General features: G+C 41.9%; 1 protein-coding gene and 1 pseudogene across 1 annotated transcript in view; both read right to left on the bottom strand.

The window, feature by feature from the left end:
* Positions 1-21598, bottom strand: part of BCL2L10 (BCL2 like 10) — a 46866-nt gene extending 25268 nt beyond the window's left edge. The window contains 3 exon segments of the mRNA XM_030878708.2: positions 15182-15308; positions 21165-21484; positions 21487-21598. Of these exon segments, the coding sequence (XP_030734568.1) occupies positions 21186-21484; positions 21487-21598 (411 nt within the window). The 3' untranslated portion in view covers positions 15182-15308; positions 21165-21185.
* LOC115864859 (T-complex protein 1 subunit delta pseudogene) lies at positions 15725-17393 on the bottom strand (annotated as a pseudogene).

Raw genomic sequence — 21598 nt, 5'->3', positions numbered from 1 at the left:
AGCCAAGAGCCACAGTTTGAGCTATAAATATGCACACAAGACAGGATGTTGTACAGGAGAGTGTCCTGTAAAGAGGCCTCTAGAAGAGGAGACACTTGAGCTGAGTCTTGAACAACAAGTAAGATTCAGCTGCATAAAGGATACAGATAGGAGAGCAGATGGAAGCGCACAGGATAAAACCTGAAGGTAGCAAGTTATAATCACTTCCATAAAGAAGGAACACGGTGGAGAAGGGGTAGGAAAAGGCAGAGCATTGGGTGGGTGGCTTGTACATAGCAGGATATAAGGTCAGAGCTCAGCAAGATGCCAATGGCTTAGACACTTATGGGTTAATTTAGATAGTCTAAACTGTATCTGAAAGCTGGGAAGCTGGTCACCATTAGGCCGGCTTTTAAAGAAAGAGCTTTCTGGCTGCCCATGGAAGACTATTAGGAGGGTTGAGCTTCTTGGGTCCTGCTTCAAAGGGAATGAGGAACTGACAGTTGTTATGGACTAAATTGGTATATTGACAAATTTGTATATTGAAATCCTACCCCCCACCCCCAGTGTGATAATATTCGGAGATAGGAACTTTAAAGAGGTAATTAGCGGTAAATAAGGTTATAAGGGTGGGGCTTTAATCCAATAAGACTGGTGTCATTATGAGAAGGGAGAAACCAAGGATGCCTGTGCAGAGAAGTCCATGTGAGGACATGAGGAGATGGCCATCTGCGAGGAGAGGAGCCTCAGGAGAAACCAATGCTGCCAACACCTTGATCTTGGATTTACAGCCTCCAGAATTGTGAGAAATCAATTTCTGTTAAGACATCTAGTCTATGGCATTTTGTTATGGTAGCCCATGCGGACTAATACAACTGTTTACTCTAAGTTTTAGATGTTGTAAATAATAATCATGGACATAGGCCTTAATCCATGAAGGCTGAGCACACTAATCAGGTGAGTGTTAGATAACTGACACATTGCAAAATACATACAATCAATTATATGTGCAGGGGATCAATCACGGTGTGGAGTAAGAGGATGTGGAGCTCACCTTCCCCCATGAACACATCAAAAATACATCTACATGTGTAACAATTCTCACTAACAACTAACTGGAAACTGGTAGGAGGACTCCTATACAACCAAGGACGTTAAGAAAGATACACGTGTAATCAGGTAGGAAGGGAAGAAGAGAAATTGGGTAGGGACCTATGCCCCTGGGAGGGAACTCAGAGGAAAAGGGAGATTACATGGGTGGACACCCACCCTAGGGAGTGAGTGGTGAGAGCCACAGATTGAGCATCCCAGTCCTGGGGTCCTACACCAGAAGGAAGAGAACAGCCTCCTTTGCTGGTTGGAGGACTGCTGGGACTAATAGAAGGCCTATGGGAAGCCTGGACTCCACTTGAGGGGAGCACACATGTGCTGGCTTGCCCCTGAGGCAGGGCAGAGAGAGATCTTCTCCAGCAGCTGCTGGGTTTCCTGAAACCATGGTGGTGTGCACCCCAACCTGAACCAAGTGAATGGTCAGCCCGCCATTCATTCCATGTCACGGTGCAGCACTGGATCTCGGGTGGCCATCACCAGGGAGAAGACTTGACTGTGGGATATAGAGGTGACCTGGTCCTGGGGTGGAGCCTGGGTAGGGCAGCGGTGGCCACTGTTGGTGCTTACTCAAGCGGCATACCGGAAGCAGCCCAGATTCTGACGGTGCTGCTACTCCACAGCTTACTCCCCAATACATGCTCAGAGTCCATGTGGGCCCCTCCTGCCCTGCGGTGTGGCTCCACATGGGCCCCATTTGCTTCATCACTCCCTTGCTCTGGGGCAACTGTCCCCATCTGGGAAGAAGGGACAACACACACTTAAAGGGAACACAACCAGGTCAGCCCAACCCTCAGGGCTTCTGCTCCAGCACCTTGGGATCAGACCCTGCCCATGAGAGGGTGGTGACAGCCACTGAGCAGAGGGGAAGTCCTGCCTTATACGAAGCTCCAGCTCCAGGCCCTTCATCTCCAGCCCCACCCCCTACCAAGGTGATAGCTGCCAGCACACCCTGAGGAAAGAGGGAGCATGCATCCATGTCTAATCCAGCTCTCCCATCAAAGGCATTGGGCACACACAGTCTGTACAGGGACACTCCCACTTAATAACACCCCTTCAAGATGCAATAGGTAACTGTTTCACCTAAATTCATAGAGGCAGAGAAAGTTAAGCAAAATGGAAAGGCAGAGGAATTGCTCTCAATTGAAAGAGCAAGAGAAAACCCTTGAAAAAAACAATGAAACAGAAATAAGTAATTTACCAGATAAAGAATTCAAAGCATTGGTAATAAAAATGTTAACTGAATTAGACAGAAGAATAGATGTACACAGTGAAAAATTTAACAAGGAACTGGAAAATATAAAAAAGACCCAATCAGAAGTGAAGAATTCAATAGCTGGAATAAAAAACACACTAGAAGGAATGAATAGCAGACTAAGTGATACAGAAGTATGCATAAATTATCTGGAAGACAGAATAATGGAAATCACCCAATCAGAACAACAAAAAGAAAATTAAAAAAAATGAAAACAATTTAAGAGATCTCTGGGAAACATTAAGCATACGAACACGTGCATTATAGGGGTCCCAAAAGGAGGAGAGAGACAGAAGGGATTGAAAATGTATTTGAGGAAATTATGGCTGAAAACTTCCCAAACCTCAAGAAGGAAATAGATATCAGGTACAGGAAGCACAGAGGGTCCCAAACAAGATGAATCCAAACAGACCCACACCAAGGTATATCATAATTAAAATGGCAAAAGTTAAAGCTAAAAAGAGAATTCTAAAGTCAGCAAGAGAAAAACAAAGAGTCATACAGAAGAGAACCACCCCTGCTAGAAGGCTATCAGTTGACTTATCTGCAGAAACACTGCAGTCCAGAAGGGAGGGGCATGATATATTCAAGTGCAGAAAGGGAAAAATCTGCAACCTACGATACTCTACCCAGCAAAATTATCATTTAGAATAGGAGAGATAAAGAACTTCACAAACGAGGAAAAACTAAAGGAGTTTATCAATACTAAATCTACTGTTAAAGAAGTGTTCAAGGGCCCTCTCTACATGAAAAGAAGAATCCAGAGGAAAGGGAAAATACCAATAGGAAAGGCAAATATAGAGCAAGGACTGAGGATCAACCACTTAAAGAAGCCAGCCTGAAGACTAAAAGACAAAAAAAATGTAAAAGCAATTATAACTACAGTAAACAGTTAAGGGATAAACATGGTGTAAAATACGACATCAAAAACAAAAAATGTGGTGGAGGGGAGTAAAAAAAAATGTACATCTCTCAGGTGTGTTTGGACTTAAATGAGTACCAGTTGAAAACAAGTAGATATAGTTATAGGTCAACATATATTATCCAGGGTTTTGAGAGAAGATGACGGAAGAGTAAGACGTGGAGATCACCTTCCTCCCCAGAGATACATGAGAAATACATCTATACGTGGAACAACTCCTACAGAACACCTACTGAACGCTGGCAGAAGACCTCAGACCTCCCAAAAGGCAAGAAACTCCCCACGTACCTGGGTAGGGCAAAAGAAAAAAGAATCAACAGAGACAAAAGAATAGGAACAGGACCTGCACCAGTGGGAGGGAGCCATGAAGGAGGAAAGGTTTCCACACATTAGAAGCCCCTTCGCGGGCGGAGACTGCGGGTGGTGGAGCAGGGGAGCTTTGGAGCCGCGGAGGAGAGCGCAGCAACAGGGGTGCGGACGGCAAAGCGGAGAGATTCTGGCACAGAGGATTGGTGCCAACCAGCACTCACCAGCCCGAGAGGCTAGTCTGCTCACCCGCCGGGGAGGGTGGAGCTGGGAGCTGAGGCTGGTGAGAGAACACAGCCTGAAAGGGTTACTGCACCTCGGCTAGCTGGGAGGGAGTCCGGAAAAAAGTCTGGACCTGCCGAAGGGGCAAGAGACTTTTTCTTCCCTCTTTGTTTCCTGATGCGCGAGAAAAGGGGATTAAGAGCGCTGCTAAAAGGAGCTCCAGAGATGGGCGCAAGCCATGGCTAACAGCACGCACCCCAGAGACGGGCATGAGACACTAAGGCTGCTGCTACCGCCACCAAGAAGCCTGTGTGCAAGCACAGTTCACTCTCCACACCTCCCTTCCGGGGAGGCTGTGCAGCCCAACTTCCCCAGGAGAACGCACGGCACGACTCAGGGTGGTGCAAAGTCACGCTGGCCACCGCTGTCAAAGGCTCGCCCAGCACGCCGTACCCCTCCCTCCCCCCGGGCTGAGTGAGCCAGAGCCCCCAATGAGTGACGCCTTTAACTCCGTCCTGTATGAGCGAAGAACAGACGCCCTCCAGCGACCTACACACGGAGACGGGGTCAAATCCAAAGCTAAGCCGAGGAAGCTGTGCGAACAAAGAAGAGACAGGGAAATCTCTCCCTGCAGCCTCAGGAGCAGCAGATTAAATCTCCAAAATCAACTTGATGTACCCTGCATCTGTGGAATACCTGAATAGACAACGAATCATCCCAAATTGAGGAGGTGGACTTTGGGAGCAAGACAGATTATTTTCTCCCCTTTTCCTCTCTTTTTGAGTGTGTATGTGTATGCTTCTGTGTGAGATTTTGTCTGTATAGCTTTGCTTTCACCATTTGTCCTAGGGTTCTATCCGTCCATTTTTTGTTTTTACTTTAAAAAAATTTTTTTTCTTAATTATTTATTTATTTTAATAACTTTATTTTACCTTACTTTATTTTATTTTATTTTATCCTTCCTCCCTTCCTACTTTTTCTCTCTTTTATTCTGAGCCGTGTGGATGAAAGGCTCTTGGTGCTGCTGCAGCCACGAGTCAGTGCTGTGCCTGTGAGGTGGGAGAGACAACTTCAGGACACTGGTCCACAAGAGACCTCCCAGCTCCACGTAATATCAAACGGCGAAAATCTCCCAGAGATCTCCATCTCAACACCAACACCCAGCTTCACTCATTGACCAGCAAGCTACAGTGCTGGACACCCTATGCCAATCAACTAGGAAGACAGGAACACAACCCCACCCATTAGCAGAGAGGCTGCCTAAAATCATAATAAGTCCCCAGACACCCCAAAACACACCACCAAACGTGGACCTGCCCACCAGAAAGACAAGATCCAGCCTCATCCACCAGAACACAGGCACTAGTCCCCTCCACCAGGAAGCCTACACAACCCACTGAACCAACTTTAGCCACTGGGGACAGACACCAAAAACAACGGGAACTATGAACCTGCAGCCTGCAAAAAGGAGACCCCAAACACAGTAAGATAAGCAAAATAAGAAGACAAAAAAACACACAGCAGATGAAGGAGCAAGATAAAAACCCACCAGACCTAACAAATGAAGAGGAAATAGGCAGTCTACCTGAAAAAGAATTCAGAATGATAGTAAAGATGAAGCAAAATCTTGGAAATAGAATAGAGAAAATGCAAGAAACAGTTAACAAGGACCTAGAAGAACTAAAGATGAAACAAGCAACAATGAACAACACAATAAATGAAATTAAAAATACTCAAGAAGGGATCAATAGCAGAATAACGGAGGCAGAAGAACGGAGAAGATAGAATAGTGGAAATAACTAAAACAGAGCAATATAAAGAAAAAAGACTGAAAAGAACCCAGGACAGACTCAGAGACCTCTGGGACAACATTAAATACACCAACATTCGAATTATAGGGGTTCCAGAAGAAGAAGGGAAAAAGAAAGGGACTGAGAAAATATTTGAAGAGATTATAGTTGAAAATTTCCCTAATATGGGAAAGGAAATAGTTAATCAAGTCCAGGAAGCACAGAGTCCCATACAGAATAAATCCAAGGAGAAACACGCCAAGACACATATTAATCAAACTGTCAAAAATTAAATACAAAGAAAACATATTAAAAGCAGCAAGGGAAAAACAACAAATAACACACAAGGGAATCCCCATAAGGTTAACAACTGATCTTTCAGCAGAAACTCTGCAAGCCAGAAGGGAGTGGCAGGATATATTTAAAGTGATGAAGGAGAAAAACCTGCAGCCAAGATTACTCTACCCAGCAAGGATCTCATTCAGATTTGATGGAGAAATTAAAACCTTTACAGACAAGCAAAAGCTGAGAGAGTTCAGCACCACCAAACCAGCTTTACAACAAATGCTAAAGGATCTTCTCTAGGCAAGAAACACAAGAGAAAGAAAAGACCTAAAATAACAAACCCAAAACAATTAAGAAAATGGAAATAGGAACATACATATCAATAATTACCTTAAATGTAAATGGATTAAATGCTTCCACCAAAAGACACAGACTGGTTGAATGCATACAAAAAGAAGACCCATATATATGCTGTCTACAAGAGACCCACTTCAGACCTAGGACCACATACAGACTGAATGTGAGGGGATGGAAAAAGATATTCCATGCAAATGGAAAGCAAAAGAAAGCTGGAGTAGCAATTCTCATATCAGACAAAATAGACTTTAAAATAAAGACTATGAGAAGAGACAAAGAAGGACACTACATAATAATCAAGGGATTGATCCAAGAAGAAGATATAACAATTGTAAATATTTATGCACCCAACATAGGAGCACCTCAATACATAAGGCACATACTAACAGCCATAAAAAGGGAAATCAAAAGTAACACATTCATAGTAGGGGACTTTAACACCCCACTTTCACCAATGGACAGATCATCCAAAATGAAATAAATAAGGAAACACAAACTTTAAATGATACATTAAACAATATGGACTTAATTGATATTCATAGGACATTCCATCCAGAAACAACAGAATACACATTTTTCTCAAGTGCTCATGGAACATTGTCCAGGATAGATCATATCTAGGGTCACAAAGCAAGCCTTGGTAAATTTAAGAAACCTGAAATTGTATCAAGTATCTTTTCTGACCATAACACTATAAGACTAGATATCAATTACAAGATAAGATCTGTAAAAATTACAAATACATGGAGGCTAAACAATACACTACTTAATAACGAAGTGATCACTGAAGAAATCAAAGAGGAAATAAAAAAAATACCTACAAACAAATGACAATGGAGATACGATGACCCAAAACCTATGGGATGCAGCAAAAGCAGTTCTAAGAGAGAAGTTTATAGCAATATAATCCTACCTTAAGAAACAGGAAACATCTCGAATAAACAACCTAACCTTGCACCTAAAGCAATTAGAGAAAGAAGAACAACAACAACAACAAAAAAACAAATTTAGCAGAAGGAAAGAAATCATAAAGATCAGATCAGAAATAAATGAAAAAGAAATGAAGGAAATGATAGCAAAATTCAGTAAAATGAAAAGCTGGTTCTTTGAGAAGATAAACAAAATTGATAAACCGTTAGCCAAATTCATGAAGAAAAAAAGGGAGGAGACTCAAATCAACAGAATTAGAAATGAAAAAGGAGAAGTAACAACTGACACTGCAGAAATACAAAAGATCATGAGAGATTACTACAAGCAACACTATGCCAATAAAATGAACAACCTGGAAGAAACGGACAAATTCTTAGAAATGCACAACCTGCCAAGACTGAATCAGGAAGAAATAGAAAATATGAACAGACCAATCACGAGCTCTGAAATTGAAAATGTGATTAAAATTCTTCCAACAAACAAAAGCCCAGGACCAGATGGATTCACAGGCGAATTCTATCAAACATTTAGAGAAGAGCTAACACCTATCCTTCTCAAACTCTTCCAAAATATAGCAGAGGGAGGAACACTCCCAAACTCATTCTACGAGGCCACCATCACCCTGATACCAAAACCACACAAGGATGTCACAAAGAAAGAAAACTACAGGCCAATATCACTGATGAACATAGATTAAAAAATCCTCAACAAAATACTAGCAAACAGGGGGCTTCCCTGGCGGCCCAGTGGCTTAGAGTTCGCCTACTGACGCACGGGACACGGGATCGTGCCCCGGTCGGGGAAGATCCCACATGCTGTGGAGCAGCTGGGCCCACGAGCCACGGCTACTGAGCCTGCACGACCGGAGCCTGTGCTCCTCAATGGGAGAGGCCACAACAGTGAGAGGCCCGCGTTCCGCAAAAAACAAAACAAAACAAAACTCGCAAACAGAATCCAACAGCACATTAAAAGGATCATACACCATGATCAAATGGGGTTTATTCCAGGAATGCAAGGATTCTTCAATATACGCAAATCAATCAATGTGATACACCATATTAACAAACTGAAGGAGAAAAACCATATGGTCATCTCAATAGATGCAGAGAAAGACTTTGACAAAATTCAACACCCATTTATGATAAAAACCCTGCAGAAAGTAGGCATAGAGGGAACTTTCCTCAACATAATAAAGGCCATATATGACAAACCCACAGCCAACATCGTCCTCGATGGTGAAAAACGGAAACCATTTCCACTAAGATCAGGAACAAGACAAGGTTGCCCACTCTCACCACTCTTATTCAACATAGTTTTGGAGGGTTTAGCCACAGAAATCAGAGAGGAAAAGGAAATAAAAGGAATCCAAATCTGAAAAGAAGAAGTAAAACTGTCACTGTTTGCAGATGACATGATACTATACATAGAGAATCCTTAAGATGCTACCAGAAAACTACTAGAGCTAATCAATGAATTTAGTAAAGTAGCAGGATACAAAATTAATGCACAGAAATCTCCGGCATTCTTATACAGTAGTGATGAAAAATCTGAAGGTGAAATCAAGAAAACACTCCCATTTACCACTGCAACAAAAGAATAAAATATCTAGGAGTAAACCTACCTAAGGAGACAAAAGACCTGTATGCAGAAAATTATAAGACACTTATGAAAGAAATTAAAGATGATGCAAATAGATGGAGAGATATACCATGTTCTTGGATTGGAAGAATCAACATTGTGAAAATGACTCTAGTACCCAAAGCAATCTACAGATTCAATGCAATCCTTATCAAACTACCACTGGCATTTTTCACAGAACTAGAAAAATTTTTTTCACAATTTGTATGGAAACACAAAGCAATCTTGACAACGAAAAACGGAGCTGGAGGAATCAGGCTCCCTGACTTCAGACTATACTACAAAGCTACAGTAATCAAGACAGTATGGTACTGGCACAAAAACAGAAATATAGATCAATGGAACAGAATACAAAGCCCAGAGATAAACCCACACACATATGGTCACCTTATCTTTGATAAAGGAGGCAGGAATGTACAGTGGAGAAATGACAGCCTCTTCAATAAGTGGTGCTGTGAAAACTGGACAGGTACATGTAAAAGTATGAGATTAGATCAATCCCTAACACCATACACAAAAATAAGCTCAAAATGGATTAAAGACCTAAATGTAAGGCCAGACACTATAAAATTCTTAGAGGAAAACATAGGCAGAACACTCTATGACATAAATCACAGCAAGATCCCTTTTGACTCACCTGCTAGAGAAATGGAAATAAAAACAAAAATAAACAAATGGAACCTAATGAACCTTCAAAGCTTTTGCACAGCAAAGGAAACCATAAACAAGACCCAAAGACAACCCTCAGAATGGGAGAAAATATTTGCAAATGAAGCAACTGACAAAGGATTAATCTCCAAATTTTACGAGCCGCTCATGCAGCTCAATAACAACAACAACAAAAAAACCCAATCCAAAAATGGGCAGAAAACCTAAATACACATTTCTCCAAAGAAGATACACAGATTGCCAACAAACACATGAAAGAATGCTCAACAGCATTAATAATTAGGGAAATGCAAATCAAAACTACAATGAGATATCACCTCACACCGGTCAGAATGGCCATCATCAAAAAATCTAGAAACAATAAATGCTGAAGAGGGTGTGGAGAAAAGGGAACACTCTTGCACTGCCAGTGGGAATGTGAATTGGAAGACCCACTATGGAGAACAGTATGGAGGTTCCTTAAAAAACTACAAATAGAACTACCATATGACCCAGCAATCCCACCACTGGGCATATATCCTGAGAAAACCATAATTCAAAGAGTCATGTACCAAAATGTTCATTGCAGATCTATTTACAATAGCCCGGAGATGAAAACAACCTAAGTGCCCATCAGCAGATGAATGGATAAAGAAGATGTGGCACATATATATACAATGGAATATTACTCAGCCATAAAAAGAAACGAAATTGAGCTATTTGTAATGATGTGGATGGACATAGTCTGTCATACAGAGTGAAGTAAGTCAGAAAGAGAAAGACCAATACCGTATGCTAATACATATATATATATGGAATCTAAGAAAAAAGAAAATGTCATGAAGAACCTAGGGGTAAGACAGGAATAAAGACACAGACCTACTAGAGCATGGAGTTGAGGATATGGGGAGGGGGAAGGGTAAGCTGTGACAAAGTGAGAGAGTGGCATGGACATATATACACTACCAAACGTAAAATAGATAGCTAGTGGGAAGCAGCCACATAGCACAGGGAGACCAGCTCGGTGCTTTGTGACCATCTAGAGGGGTGGGATAGGGAAGGTGGGAGGGAGGGAGACGCAAGAGTGAAGAGATATGGGAACATATGTTTATGTATAATTGATTCACTTTGTTATAAAGCAGAAACTAACACACCATTGTAAAGCAATTATACTCCAATAAAGATGTTAAAAAAACAAAAAACAAGACCCGTATACATGCTGTCTACAAGAGACCCACTTCAGACCTAGGGACACATACAGACTGAATGTGAGGGGATGGAAAAAGATATTCCATGCAAATGGAAATCAGAAGAAAGCTGGAGTAGCAATTCTCATATCAGACAAAACAGACTTTAAAATAAAGAGTATTACAAGAGACAAAGAAGGACATCACATAATCAAGGGATCGATCCAAGAAGAAAGTATAACAATTGTAAATATTTATGCACCCAACATAGGAACACTTCAATACGTAAGGCAAATACTAACAGCCATAAAAGGGTAAATCGACAGCAACACAATATAGTAGGGGACTTTAACACCCCACTTTCACCAATGGACAGATCATCCAAAATGAAAATAAAGAAACACAAGCTGCAAATGATACATTAAACAATATGGACTTAATTGATATTTATAGGACATTCCATACAAAAACAACAGAATACACATTTTTCTCAAGTGCTCATGGAACATTCTCCAGGATAGATCATATCTTGGGTCACAAATCTAGCCTTGGTATATTTAAGAAAACTGAAATCGTATCAAGTGTCTTTTCCGACCATAATGCTATGAGACTAGGTATCAATTACAGGAAAAGATCTGTAAAACATACAAACTAATGGAGACTAAACAATACACTACTTAATAACGAAGTGATCACTGAAGAAATCAAATAGGAAATTAAAAAATACCTACAAACAAATGACAATGGAGACACGACGACCCAAAACATATGGGATGCAGCAAAAGCAGTTCTAAGACGGAAGTTTATAGCAATACAATCCTACCTTAAGAAACAAGAAACACCTCGAATAAACAACCTATCCTTGCACCTAAAGCAATTAGAGAAAGAAGAACAAAAAAAAACCAAACAAATTTAGCAGAAGGAAAGAAATCATAAAGATCAGATCAGAAATAAATGAAAAAGAAATGAAGGAAACAATAGCAAAATTCAGTAAAACTAAAAGCTGGTTCTTTGAGAAGATAAACAAAATTGATAACCATTAGCCAAACTCATGAAGAAAATAGGGAGGAGACTCAAATCAACAGAATTAGAAATGAAAAAGGAGAAGTAACAACTGACACTGCAGAAATACAAAAGATCATGAGAGATTACTACAAGCGACTCTATGCCAATTAACTGGACAACTGGAAGAAATGCACAAATTCTTAGAAATGCACAACCTGCTGAGACTGAATCAGGAAGAAATAGGAAAAAATTAACAGACCAATCACGAGCTCTGAAATTGAAAAAGTGATTAAAATTCTTCCAACAAACAAAAGCCCAGGACCAGATGGCTTCACAGGCGAATTCTATCAAACATTTAGAGAAGAGCTAACACCTATCCTTCTCAAACTCTTCCAAGATATAGCAGAGGGAGGAACACTCCCAAACTCATTCTATGAGGCCCCCATCACCCTGATACCAAAACCACACAAGGATGTCACAAAGAAAGAAAACTACAGGCTAATATAACTGATGAACATAGATGCAAAAATCCTCAACAAAATACTAGCAAACAGAATCCATAGGCACATTAAAAGGATCATACACCACGATCAAGTGGGGTTTATTCCAGGAATGCAAGGATTCTTCAATATAAGCAAATCAATCAATGTGATACACCATATTAACAAACTGAAGGAGAAAAACCATATGGTCATCTCAATAGGTACAGAGAAAGCTTTCGACAAAATTCAACACCCATTTATGATAAAAACCCTGCAAAAAGTAGGTATAGAGGGAACTTTCCTCAACATAATAAAGGCCATATATGACAAACCCACAGCCAACATTGTCCTCAGTGGTGAAAAACTGAAAGCATTTCCAGTAAGATCAGGACCAAGACAAGTTTGCCCACTCTCAACCCTCTTATTCAACATAGTTTTGGAAGTTTTAGCCACAGGAATCAGAGAAGAAAAGGAAATAAAAGGAATCCAAATCTGAAAAGAAGAAGTAAAGCTGTCACTGTTTGCAGATGACATGATTCTATACATAGAGAATCCTAAAGATGCTACCAGAAAACTACTAGAGCTAATCAATGAATTTGGTAAAGTAGCAGGATACAAAATTAATGCACAGAAATCTCCAGCATTCTTATACACTAGTGATGAAAAATCTGAAAGTGAAATCAAGAAAACACTCCCATTTACCACTGCAACAAAAAGAATAAAATATCTAGGAATGAACCTACCTAAGGAGACAGAAGACCTGTATGCAGAAAATTATAAGACACTGATGATAGCCCAGGGAGATCAGCTCGGTGCTTTGTGACCACCTAGAGGGGTGGGATAGGGAGGGTGGGAGGGAGGGAGATGCAAGAGGGAAGAGATATGGGGACATATGTATATGTATAACTGATTCACTTTGTTATAAAGCAGAAACTAACACACCATTGTAAAGCAATTATACTCCAATAAAGATGTTTAAAAAAAAAGGAAAGAAATCTGTTGCACTTCTATTCACTAACAATGAAAGATCAGAAAAAGAAATTAAAGAAACACTCCCATTTACCATCACATCAAAAAGAATAAAATAGCTAGGAATAAAACTACCTAAGGAGACAAAAGACCTGTACTCTGAAAACTATAAGATGCTGATGAAAGAAATTGAAGATGACACAAACAGATGGAAAGATATACCATGTTCTTGGATTGAAAGAATCAATATTGTCACAATGACTATACTACCCAGGGCACTCTACAGATTCAATGCAATCCCTATCAAATTACCAATGGCATTTTTCACAGAACTAGAAGAAAAAAATCTTAAAATTTGTATGGAGACACAAAAGACCCTGAATAGCCAAAGCAATCCTGAGAAGCAAAAATGGAGCTGGAGCAATTAGGCGCTCTGACTTCAGACTCTACTGCAAAGGTATAGTCATCAAAACATTATGGTACTAGCACAGAAATAGAAATATAGTTCAATGGAACAGGATAGAAAGCCCAGAAATAAACACATGCAGCTATGTCAATTAATCTATGACACAGGAGGCAAGACTACAATGAGGGAAATACAGTCTCTTCAATAAATGGTGCTGGGAAAACTGGACAGCTACATGTAAAAAAAAAAAAAAAAGAAATTAGAACACTCTTTAACACCATACACAAAAATAAACTCAAAATGGATTAAAGACCTAAACTGAAGACCAGGCACTATAAAACTCTTAAAGGAAAACATAGGCAGAACACTTTGACACAAATCGCAGCAACATCTTTTTTGATCCGTCTCCCAGAGTTATGGAAATAAAAACAAAAATAAACAAATGGAACCTAATTAAACTCAAAAGCTTTTGCACATCAAAGTAAACCATAAACAAAATGAAAAGACATCCCACAGAATGGGAGAAAATATTAGCAAGTGATGTGACCGACAAGGGACTGGTCTCCAGAATTTACAAACAGCTCATGCAGCTCAATATCAAAAAGACAAACAACCCAATCAAAAAATGAGTAGAAGACCTAAATAGATATTTCTCCGAAGAAGACATACAGATGGCTAACAGGCACATGAAAGGATGCTCAACATTGCTAATTATTAGAGAAATGCAAATCAAAACTACAATGAGATATCACCTCACACCAGTCAGAATGGCCATCATCAAAAAGTCTACAAACAATAAATGCTGGAGGGGGTGTGGAGAAAAGGGAACCCTCCTACATTATTGGTAGGAATGTAAATTGGTACAGCTACTAAGGAGAATAGTACGGAGGTTCCTTAAAATAACTAAAAATAGAGCTACCATATGCTCCAGGAATTCCACTCCTGGGCATATATCTGGAGAAAACCATGGTTTGAAAGGATTCATGCACCTCAGTGTTCACTGCAGCAATGTTTACAATAGCCAAGACATGGAGGCAACCCAAATGTCCATTGACAGAATGGATAAAGAAGATATGGTACATATAAACAATGGAATATTACTCAGCCATTAACAAGAATGAAATAATGCCATTTGCAGCAACATGGATGGACCTGGAGATTATTGTACTAAGTGAAATAAGTCAGACAGGGAAAGACAAATATCATATGATATCACTTATATAAAAAATCTTTTACAAATGATACAAATGAACTTATTTACAAAACAGAAACAGACTCACAGACTTACAGAGCAAATGGTCACCAGAGGGGAAGGGTGGGGGGTGGAGAGGGATCATCAGGGAGTTTGGGATTGACATGTATACACTGCTATATATAAAATAGATACCCAAAAAGGACCTACTGTATAGCACAGGGAACTCTGCTCAATATTATGTAACAATGTAAATGGGAAAATAATTTGAAAAAGAGTAGATACATGTATATAACAATCACTCTGCTGTACACCTGAGACTAACACAGCATTGTTAATCAACTATACTCCAATATAAAATAAAAGTAAAAAAAAAATCAGTTTAAGAAGAAACGGAAATTTATTGAGCCCCAACAAGCTTTAGGCTCAGCCAAACCGTGAGATTTCAGTCATGTCATCAAAACTTTTTCTCCATGCTCCATCCCACCCCCAATCTCTGACCTCTGTCCTGTGAGCTCTTCTCTTCAAGGCAGGCTCCCTTTGGGAAGGCAAAACATCCTCTCCAGATTCTATTCCCAGTGGCAAAAGAACTCAAAGAGTTGGAATACTCCTGGCAAAAACACAGGACCTGTATGAAGAAAACCATAAGAGACCTAAATAAGAAGGGAAGACACAATATTGTAAAGTTACTACTTTTTTCCAAATTGATTTATAATCCAATCCCATTCTATTCAAAATCCTAAAGCAATGTCTTAATGGATTCTTTATAAACTGGTTTTCAGAATTCAACTTAAACAATTCACAGAAATGGCCAAGGATTTTTTTTTTCTTTTTGAGAAAGAAGAATGGTGGGGTAAATTAGACTATAACACCAGATGTTTAAACATGTCATAAACATATAGTAATTGAGACACAGTGCTATTAGTAGAGAAAAAGATAAGTCAACAAACTAAACATTCAAATTAGCTGGGAAAAAATGGACCATCTATAAACAGTGCTGAAACACCCACCCCAACTCTTCTTTTATAAGAAGTGAGTCCTACTTCATACTGTTACCAAATGCAAGTTCATATGCCCCACATACAGTGAAAAACAAACTGAAACATCAGAGTTTGGAGCAGAGAAAGGTTTATTGCAGGGCCACACAGTTTCAGTTGCTAGTCAGTACACTGACTGAAACCAACAAAGGCTGAATAACCAGTTCCTCCAAAACGTTGGAAATACCATCCTTTTGGACATTAATGCCTATAGTTTTTCTCCTTGGCATGCCGGTTTTCTTAGTTCTGTGACTGTAGACATGGGATTCAGTCCAGCAGTTTCAGCTAGTGTAGATGGAATGAGCTCCGTAGTAACATCTGCAAAGGCATGAACGCAGTAGGATTTCATACCACTCAATGTTCATGAATATCCGGTTAACCACAGGGCCCACTCTATCTCTGGAGCACTACCTCCTGCAATTAGAGCTCTCTGCTTTACTAAACAATGAATAACACATAGGGCATCATGAACTGAGGGCCCGGCTTCTTCAATCACCAATGTGTTAGAACCAGGAACAACAGCTATAACTTTTTCCTGGGATAATACAGCCTGTAATCTTGAGCAGTGTGCCAGAACCATGTAAACTGACCCCCTCAGCTCATTCAGCCAAACCCAGCATGTCAGCAGTCAAGTTGGTCAGTATGAGCAATTGGCTTGGTTCCAATATTTTCTCTTTCAATGTCCTTAACTACCACAATCTTCATTTTGATCCGGAAATTTAATACAAGATCACTAAGAGCATATGTCTTAAGAATCAACTGTTTGATTATCATGATCTGTTTTTAAGCCCAATCTTAATCTTTTCAACTTTGGATATGTCAGAATTGGTCACCTTATGGGTGAGAACCAGCCCTTCCACCAACACAAAATCATCAATTGTCCCACCAAGTTTCCTTTAAAAAAAAAAAAAGACAGTTTATTTAAACTAAAAACAAGCAAAAAAACAAGAATAGTTTACCCACCCATTTCTCTCACCCCTCTACCCCCACCTCTGGAAACCACCAACCTGCTCTATTTATGAGCTTGTTTTTTTGTTCTTATTTTTAGATTCCACCAGTAAGAGAGATCACACAGTATTTGTCTTTCTGATTTATTTCACTTAGCATTATACCCTGGAGGGCATTAGCAGGTTTCTTAACTATTCTGAGATCTACAACAGTAGCTGTGGCTGGATCAATCACTTTCCTCCCTGCATTTACACTCACTTAAGAGAAAGACTTGAATACTGAGAGACAACTGCTGAGCTCAGTGAAGTGGCTGCACTGTTTAACAACACTTCTCTGTCACTCGCTTCCACAGGTCACGGCATGTCAAGATTTCAGTACCCTTTCCAAATCCTTCTAAAGTGATCTGGAAATGATGAATCCATTTCTGAAAAAACCTGGTACAGGAATCAAAGAGAGAGCCAGCAACGATGACCACTGATGTGGTGTCATTTCCTTCTTTCTCTTGAGCCTTAGCTCTCGCGGCATTCTGGCTGTTGGATGTAATGCTTGTGTTTGTTTCAGAATGGTAGCACCATTTGTAATGGTCACATCACCTCTTCCATCTTGAATCATTTTATCCATTCCTTTTGGTCCAAGTCTTGATCTAATGCATCGGCAACAGCTTTGGCCATGAAGATGCTGCTGAAGCAGATCTGGGCTGGCTTCTTGTCCTCACGGGTGCTTTGCCCCTGGCTGCTAGCAAGCTTGGCTGGGTCTGTGTGGGCTCCGAAGGACAGACGAATGCAGATTCCAGCGGGCACTAGAATAACTGTGTTCACTGTTAACCACTGAAGGGGATCAGAACATGTTACCCCCAAATATGCCACTTTGGCATACTGATTATTTTAGCTGAAGGCAACTGAGAAATAATATATATAGGAAGGGCTCTCTGACCCCCTGCTGCCTAAAAGCAGGGCATAAATTTCCTGTGAGAAAGGTGCCTTCTTGTACCAGGAAGGGGAGAACACTCTTATCACTGGCGATGGGAGTTAATGCCAAGATGAATCTACATTAATTTTACTAAAATAATCCTCATCTTCCATTAGTTTCCCCCATATAGTCCTAGTCACTGTCCCACAATATACCACCCGTGGAAGCCCAAACCCCTTTTCTTTGTTTAGTCATATCTCCACAATTTATCACCCTTTGTTAAAATGGTATGTAAACCCCAAGTCTTACTGCTTCTTTGAGTTTTCACTTCTTTTCTATGAAGTCCCTGTAAAAAACATTAACATCAAATAAGATTTGTATGTTTCTCTCCTGTTAAGCTATTTTTTGTCTTTGAAATTCATAGGGCTCAGGTACAGGGCAAAGTTTTCTTTCTCCATCTACTTCAAGCGATGGGCTGACTACAGAATGGAAGGTGAAAGAGAAGGACTTGTTATGTGCCTGTGTATTGATTAAATGTTTAAAATAATTGTATGTGTTGTATTTAAAGAGACAATAAAAAGGAAATTGTCATCAATTAAGTTACTCCTAAGAATAAAGGCTTATTGAATCCCAAGCGGAACCAAATTTTTTTGTTTGTTTTTTTGCGGTACTCGGGCCTCTCACTGTTGTGGCCTCTCCCGTTGCGGAGCACAGGCTCCGGACGCGCAGCCTCCGGAAGCGCAGGCTCAGCGGCCATGGCTCACGGGCCCAGCCGCTCCGCGGCATGTGGGATCTTCCCGGACCGGGGCACGAACCCGTGTCCCCTGCATTGGCAGGCGGACTCTCAATCACTGTGCCACCAGGGAAGCCCCCAACTGTTTTTTTTTTAAAGATGCATAAATTAAAACTTTAAAGATTTAATAATTTATTGAAGTCAGAAAAATAAAATTTCAATATATTAACTCTAAAAACCTAAAAGTCCCAGAAATTATATTTTAAAGGATTTAGAAAGAATTCCTTAAAAAAGTATTTACTATTACATTCTTTGTTAAACTAAACTGTGACTGGGAAGACTTGTAGTATCATTTTACACCCCTGACACAGTGCCTTGATAAATTAGTCAGCAGTAGCACATGAAATCATGGATAAATGAGAGATACATATCCACTCTTATCCAAAGGTAGCAAATAGCCCCGTATTTCCTATTTAATGGAAAGCAGTTTCTTCTGTAATTCTTTGGAGCAATAAGCCTTTAGACCCGTGTCTCCCATTTAAAGAAGAGCCATTTGTGCCTTTGTCCTAATATCTCTCAGTACTTGTCAGGAGTTAAAATGCTGGCTGAATCACTGTAGGACTCATATGAATGCAGGTAAAAATGTCTCAGGAGGTGGTTTACTCTGGTTTGTTCTTTCACATCTCAAATTTGCTTGGCTGGTCACAGTTCGGCAGGTAGAAATGAGTTAAGAATTTTAGATCTCACGATAATTTTGACCAGAAGTAGATTAAGATCATTGCTGTAGAGTATGAGAGAAAAATCCAGACCAGCTGTCTTTCCCAAGATGGCGGCAATGAGCGTTGGAAGGAGAGACAAAATCCATCCCATAAGGGGAGGGAGAAGAGAACTAGATTGCTTCATAACCAAAACCTGTACTCAATAAAATGCACCAGGGGCTCTAAATTAAACACTAAGACAACTCCTGAATTTAAAATGTAAAAAAAGGAAATCCTAGGGCTTCCCTGGTGGCCCAGTGGTTGAGAGTCCGCCTGCCGATGCAGGAGACACGGGTTCGTGCCCCGGTCCGGAAGATCCCACATGCCGCGGAGCGGCTGGGCCCGTGAGCCATGGCCGCTGAGGCGGCGCGTCCGGAGCCTATGCTCCGCAACGGGAGACGCCACAACAGTGAGAGGCCCGCGTACCGCAAAAAAAAAAAAAAAAAAAGAAATCCTGAGTAATAGGTAACTTGTAATTAAGAAGCTTCGAGTTAGTATTTGTAAGAAGTAGGCTAACATAGGGGGTAGAAGGTCGTAGGGGACACAACTTTGTCAGTTAGAGCAAGAATACTCATCTTTTCACTCACTTCTTTCAAAAGCCGAGAGGAAGGTAGAATACTATATCATGTTCTTTCCTGAGCAAGGAACTGATGCCATTTTGGGAAACTGACAAATCGCTAAATTGAAAGGTATCCCCTGAGACAATAAAGCAAGCAGTTCCAGTCAGAAAAATGGCCGGGGGGGGGGGGGGCGGGACATGAAAGCCAGCCTGTGGCATTTTAACTGCAGCTGAGAGAGGTGTGGGCATGTCTAGTTTACTCATTTGTGGAATTTCTGCTTCTTGATGTTAAAAGATTGTTCCTTACTCAATGGTGATTAGCCAAAAGATGAGAACAAAAACAATGCGCCCCTATCAATTTCATCTTTATTGCGGAGTGCCCTTGGGGGCCAAATGCCTTGTTAAGAAAAAACGGCTCAGGTGGCGTTCTGAGAGTTCACAGGTCTGAATAGTTGAAGACCCCGCCTCCCGATCCCTTCCCATCCCAAAAGAATGGAATTAATGCTAACACCTCAAACTGTTCATGCAAGGTCAAGGTTGATTCAAATACTACCTCTCCTCCACAAATGGAACCCAATTCATCAATACAGGTCTACCAGGAAATTGCAAAACAGGAGGCTAAGTTTCCTGCAGTGTCTTCCCTAGATTCTTAGATTTTTTTTAATTGTTGGTTTTAATAGTTTGGCTGTGTTTCTTCTATAACCTGGGTCACCACGGTTGCTGATTCAATCCCAGTAAGGAGGAGAAGAAAGAAGCAGGGGTCTCGCTCAGAACCCAGGAGGCATTCTCCCCTCTTACTGAAGGCTGGCCAGACTCTCGCTGATCATGAGCTCAGTTTAGAAGCCGCAGTGCAAGGGCCTCCCGCTCTAGCCTAGACCACAGAGATCAATGGCTTACAGCTGCGCGCCAGGGCGCCTGGCTATCTCCCCATTGAGGGCTGGGTGCAGTGAATTGGCAGTTAAGGAACCTCGAGTTGTCAGCACCACGGGGTGCCCGCGCAACCACCGCCCCCCCACCCCCCAGAGACCTCTGCCTCAGCTCTTCCTGAGGGATGGGGGGGCTGGACAAGGGGCTGCCTTTTCATTCTAACGTTTTAGGCTGGTGTGCTCTGACTTGCAGAGCCGTGGGGGTCTATGGAGAAAGGTGCATCTAGTAAGTGTTGGAGAAAGAACCCACCTGGCCCAGGCCACGCCGTTGCTGACTTCGCCACTTTGGGAATTTCTACCTAAGCAAAGCATCCAGACCTAACATGAGCTCACCCTAAAACCCCGAGGGCGGTCAAGGACAAGGCCGAAGTGTGCAAACCCAAGTCGTGCGCTGCTGTTTCAGAATGGGTTAGTATGAGAGCCGTCTAGCTAGGCCTGTTTTGGTGACTGACTCCGCCAGTAGAGGAGAAAGCCGGACTTCACCACGAATGTCCCAGGCCTGCTGAAACGAACGCCCCACGGGGCTGGCGCCGCAGGGTCCCTCCGGGCGCCGGCCGCGTGGGCGCGTCCCGGGCTGCCCACCCGCCCCGGGTCCCCACGCCCGCCGCGCTCACCCAGCCGCCGTTCGCCATCAGTCAGGCGCGGTGCCGTCCGGAGAGCTGAGCACACAGCAAGGCCACCAGGAACCGGCAGTCTCTGCTAACGTCTTCATTCTCCGTCTTCTTCCGCCTAAGGGCCCCCCGCGGCGGCCTCTCCAGCAGCGTCCCCGCGAAGGTCACGAGCGCTGCCACGCGGCCCCAGCTGGGGCCGCCACGGTTGTTGGCGACTAGCTCCTGCGCCATCCAGGCCACCAGCTCGACGCGGTTCCCGCGGAAGCCGCGGTACTGCGACAAGAAGTGCAGGTTGGTCTTCTGTTTCCAGGCGGCCACGGGCGCACGGCGGCCTCGGGCGTGGACGGCGCCCGCACGGGGGTGCCGCGCTCGCTGGCGCAGTACTCCAGGTAGTCCGTCAGCAGCCTAGCTGTGCGCTCCCTGAACGCGTCCCCCAT

The sequence above is a fragment of the Globicephala melas genome, chromosome 2 (genome assembly GCF_963455315.2).
Source record: "Globicephala melas chromosome 2, mGloMel1.2, whole genome shotgun sequence".
NCBI lineage: Eukaryota > Metazoa > Chordata > Mammalia > Artiodactyla > Delphinidae > Globicephala > Globicephala melas.
Note: the sequence above shows the minus strand (reverse complement) of the source record. Positions and strands in the feature narration are given on the sequence as shown.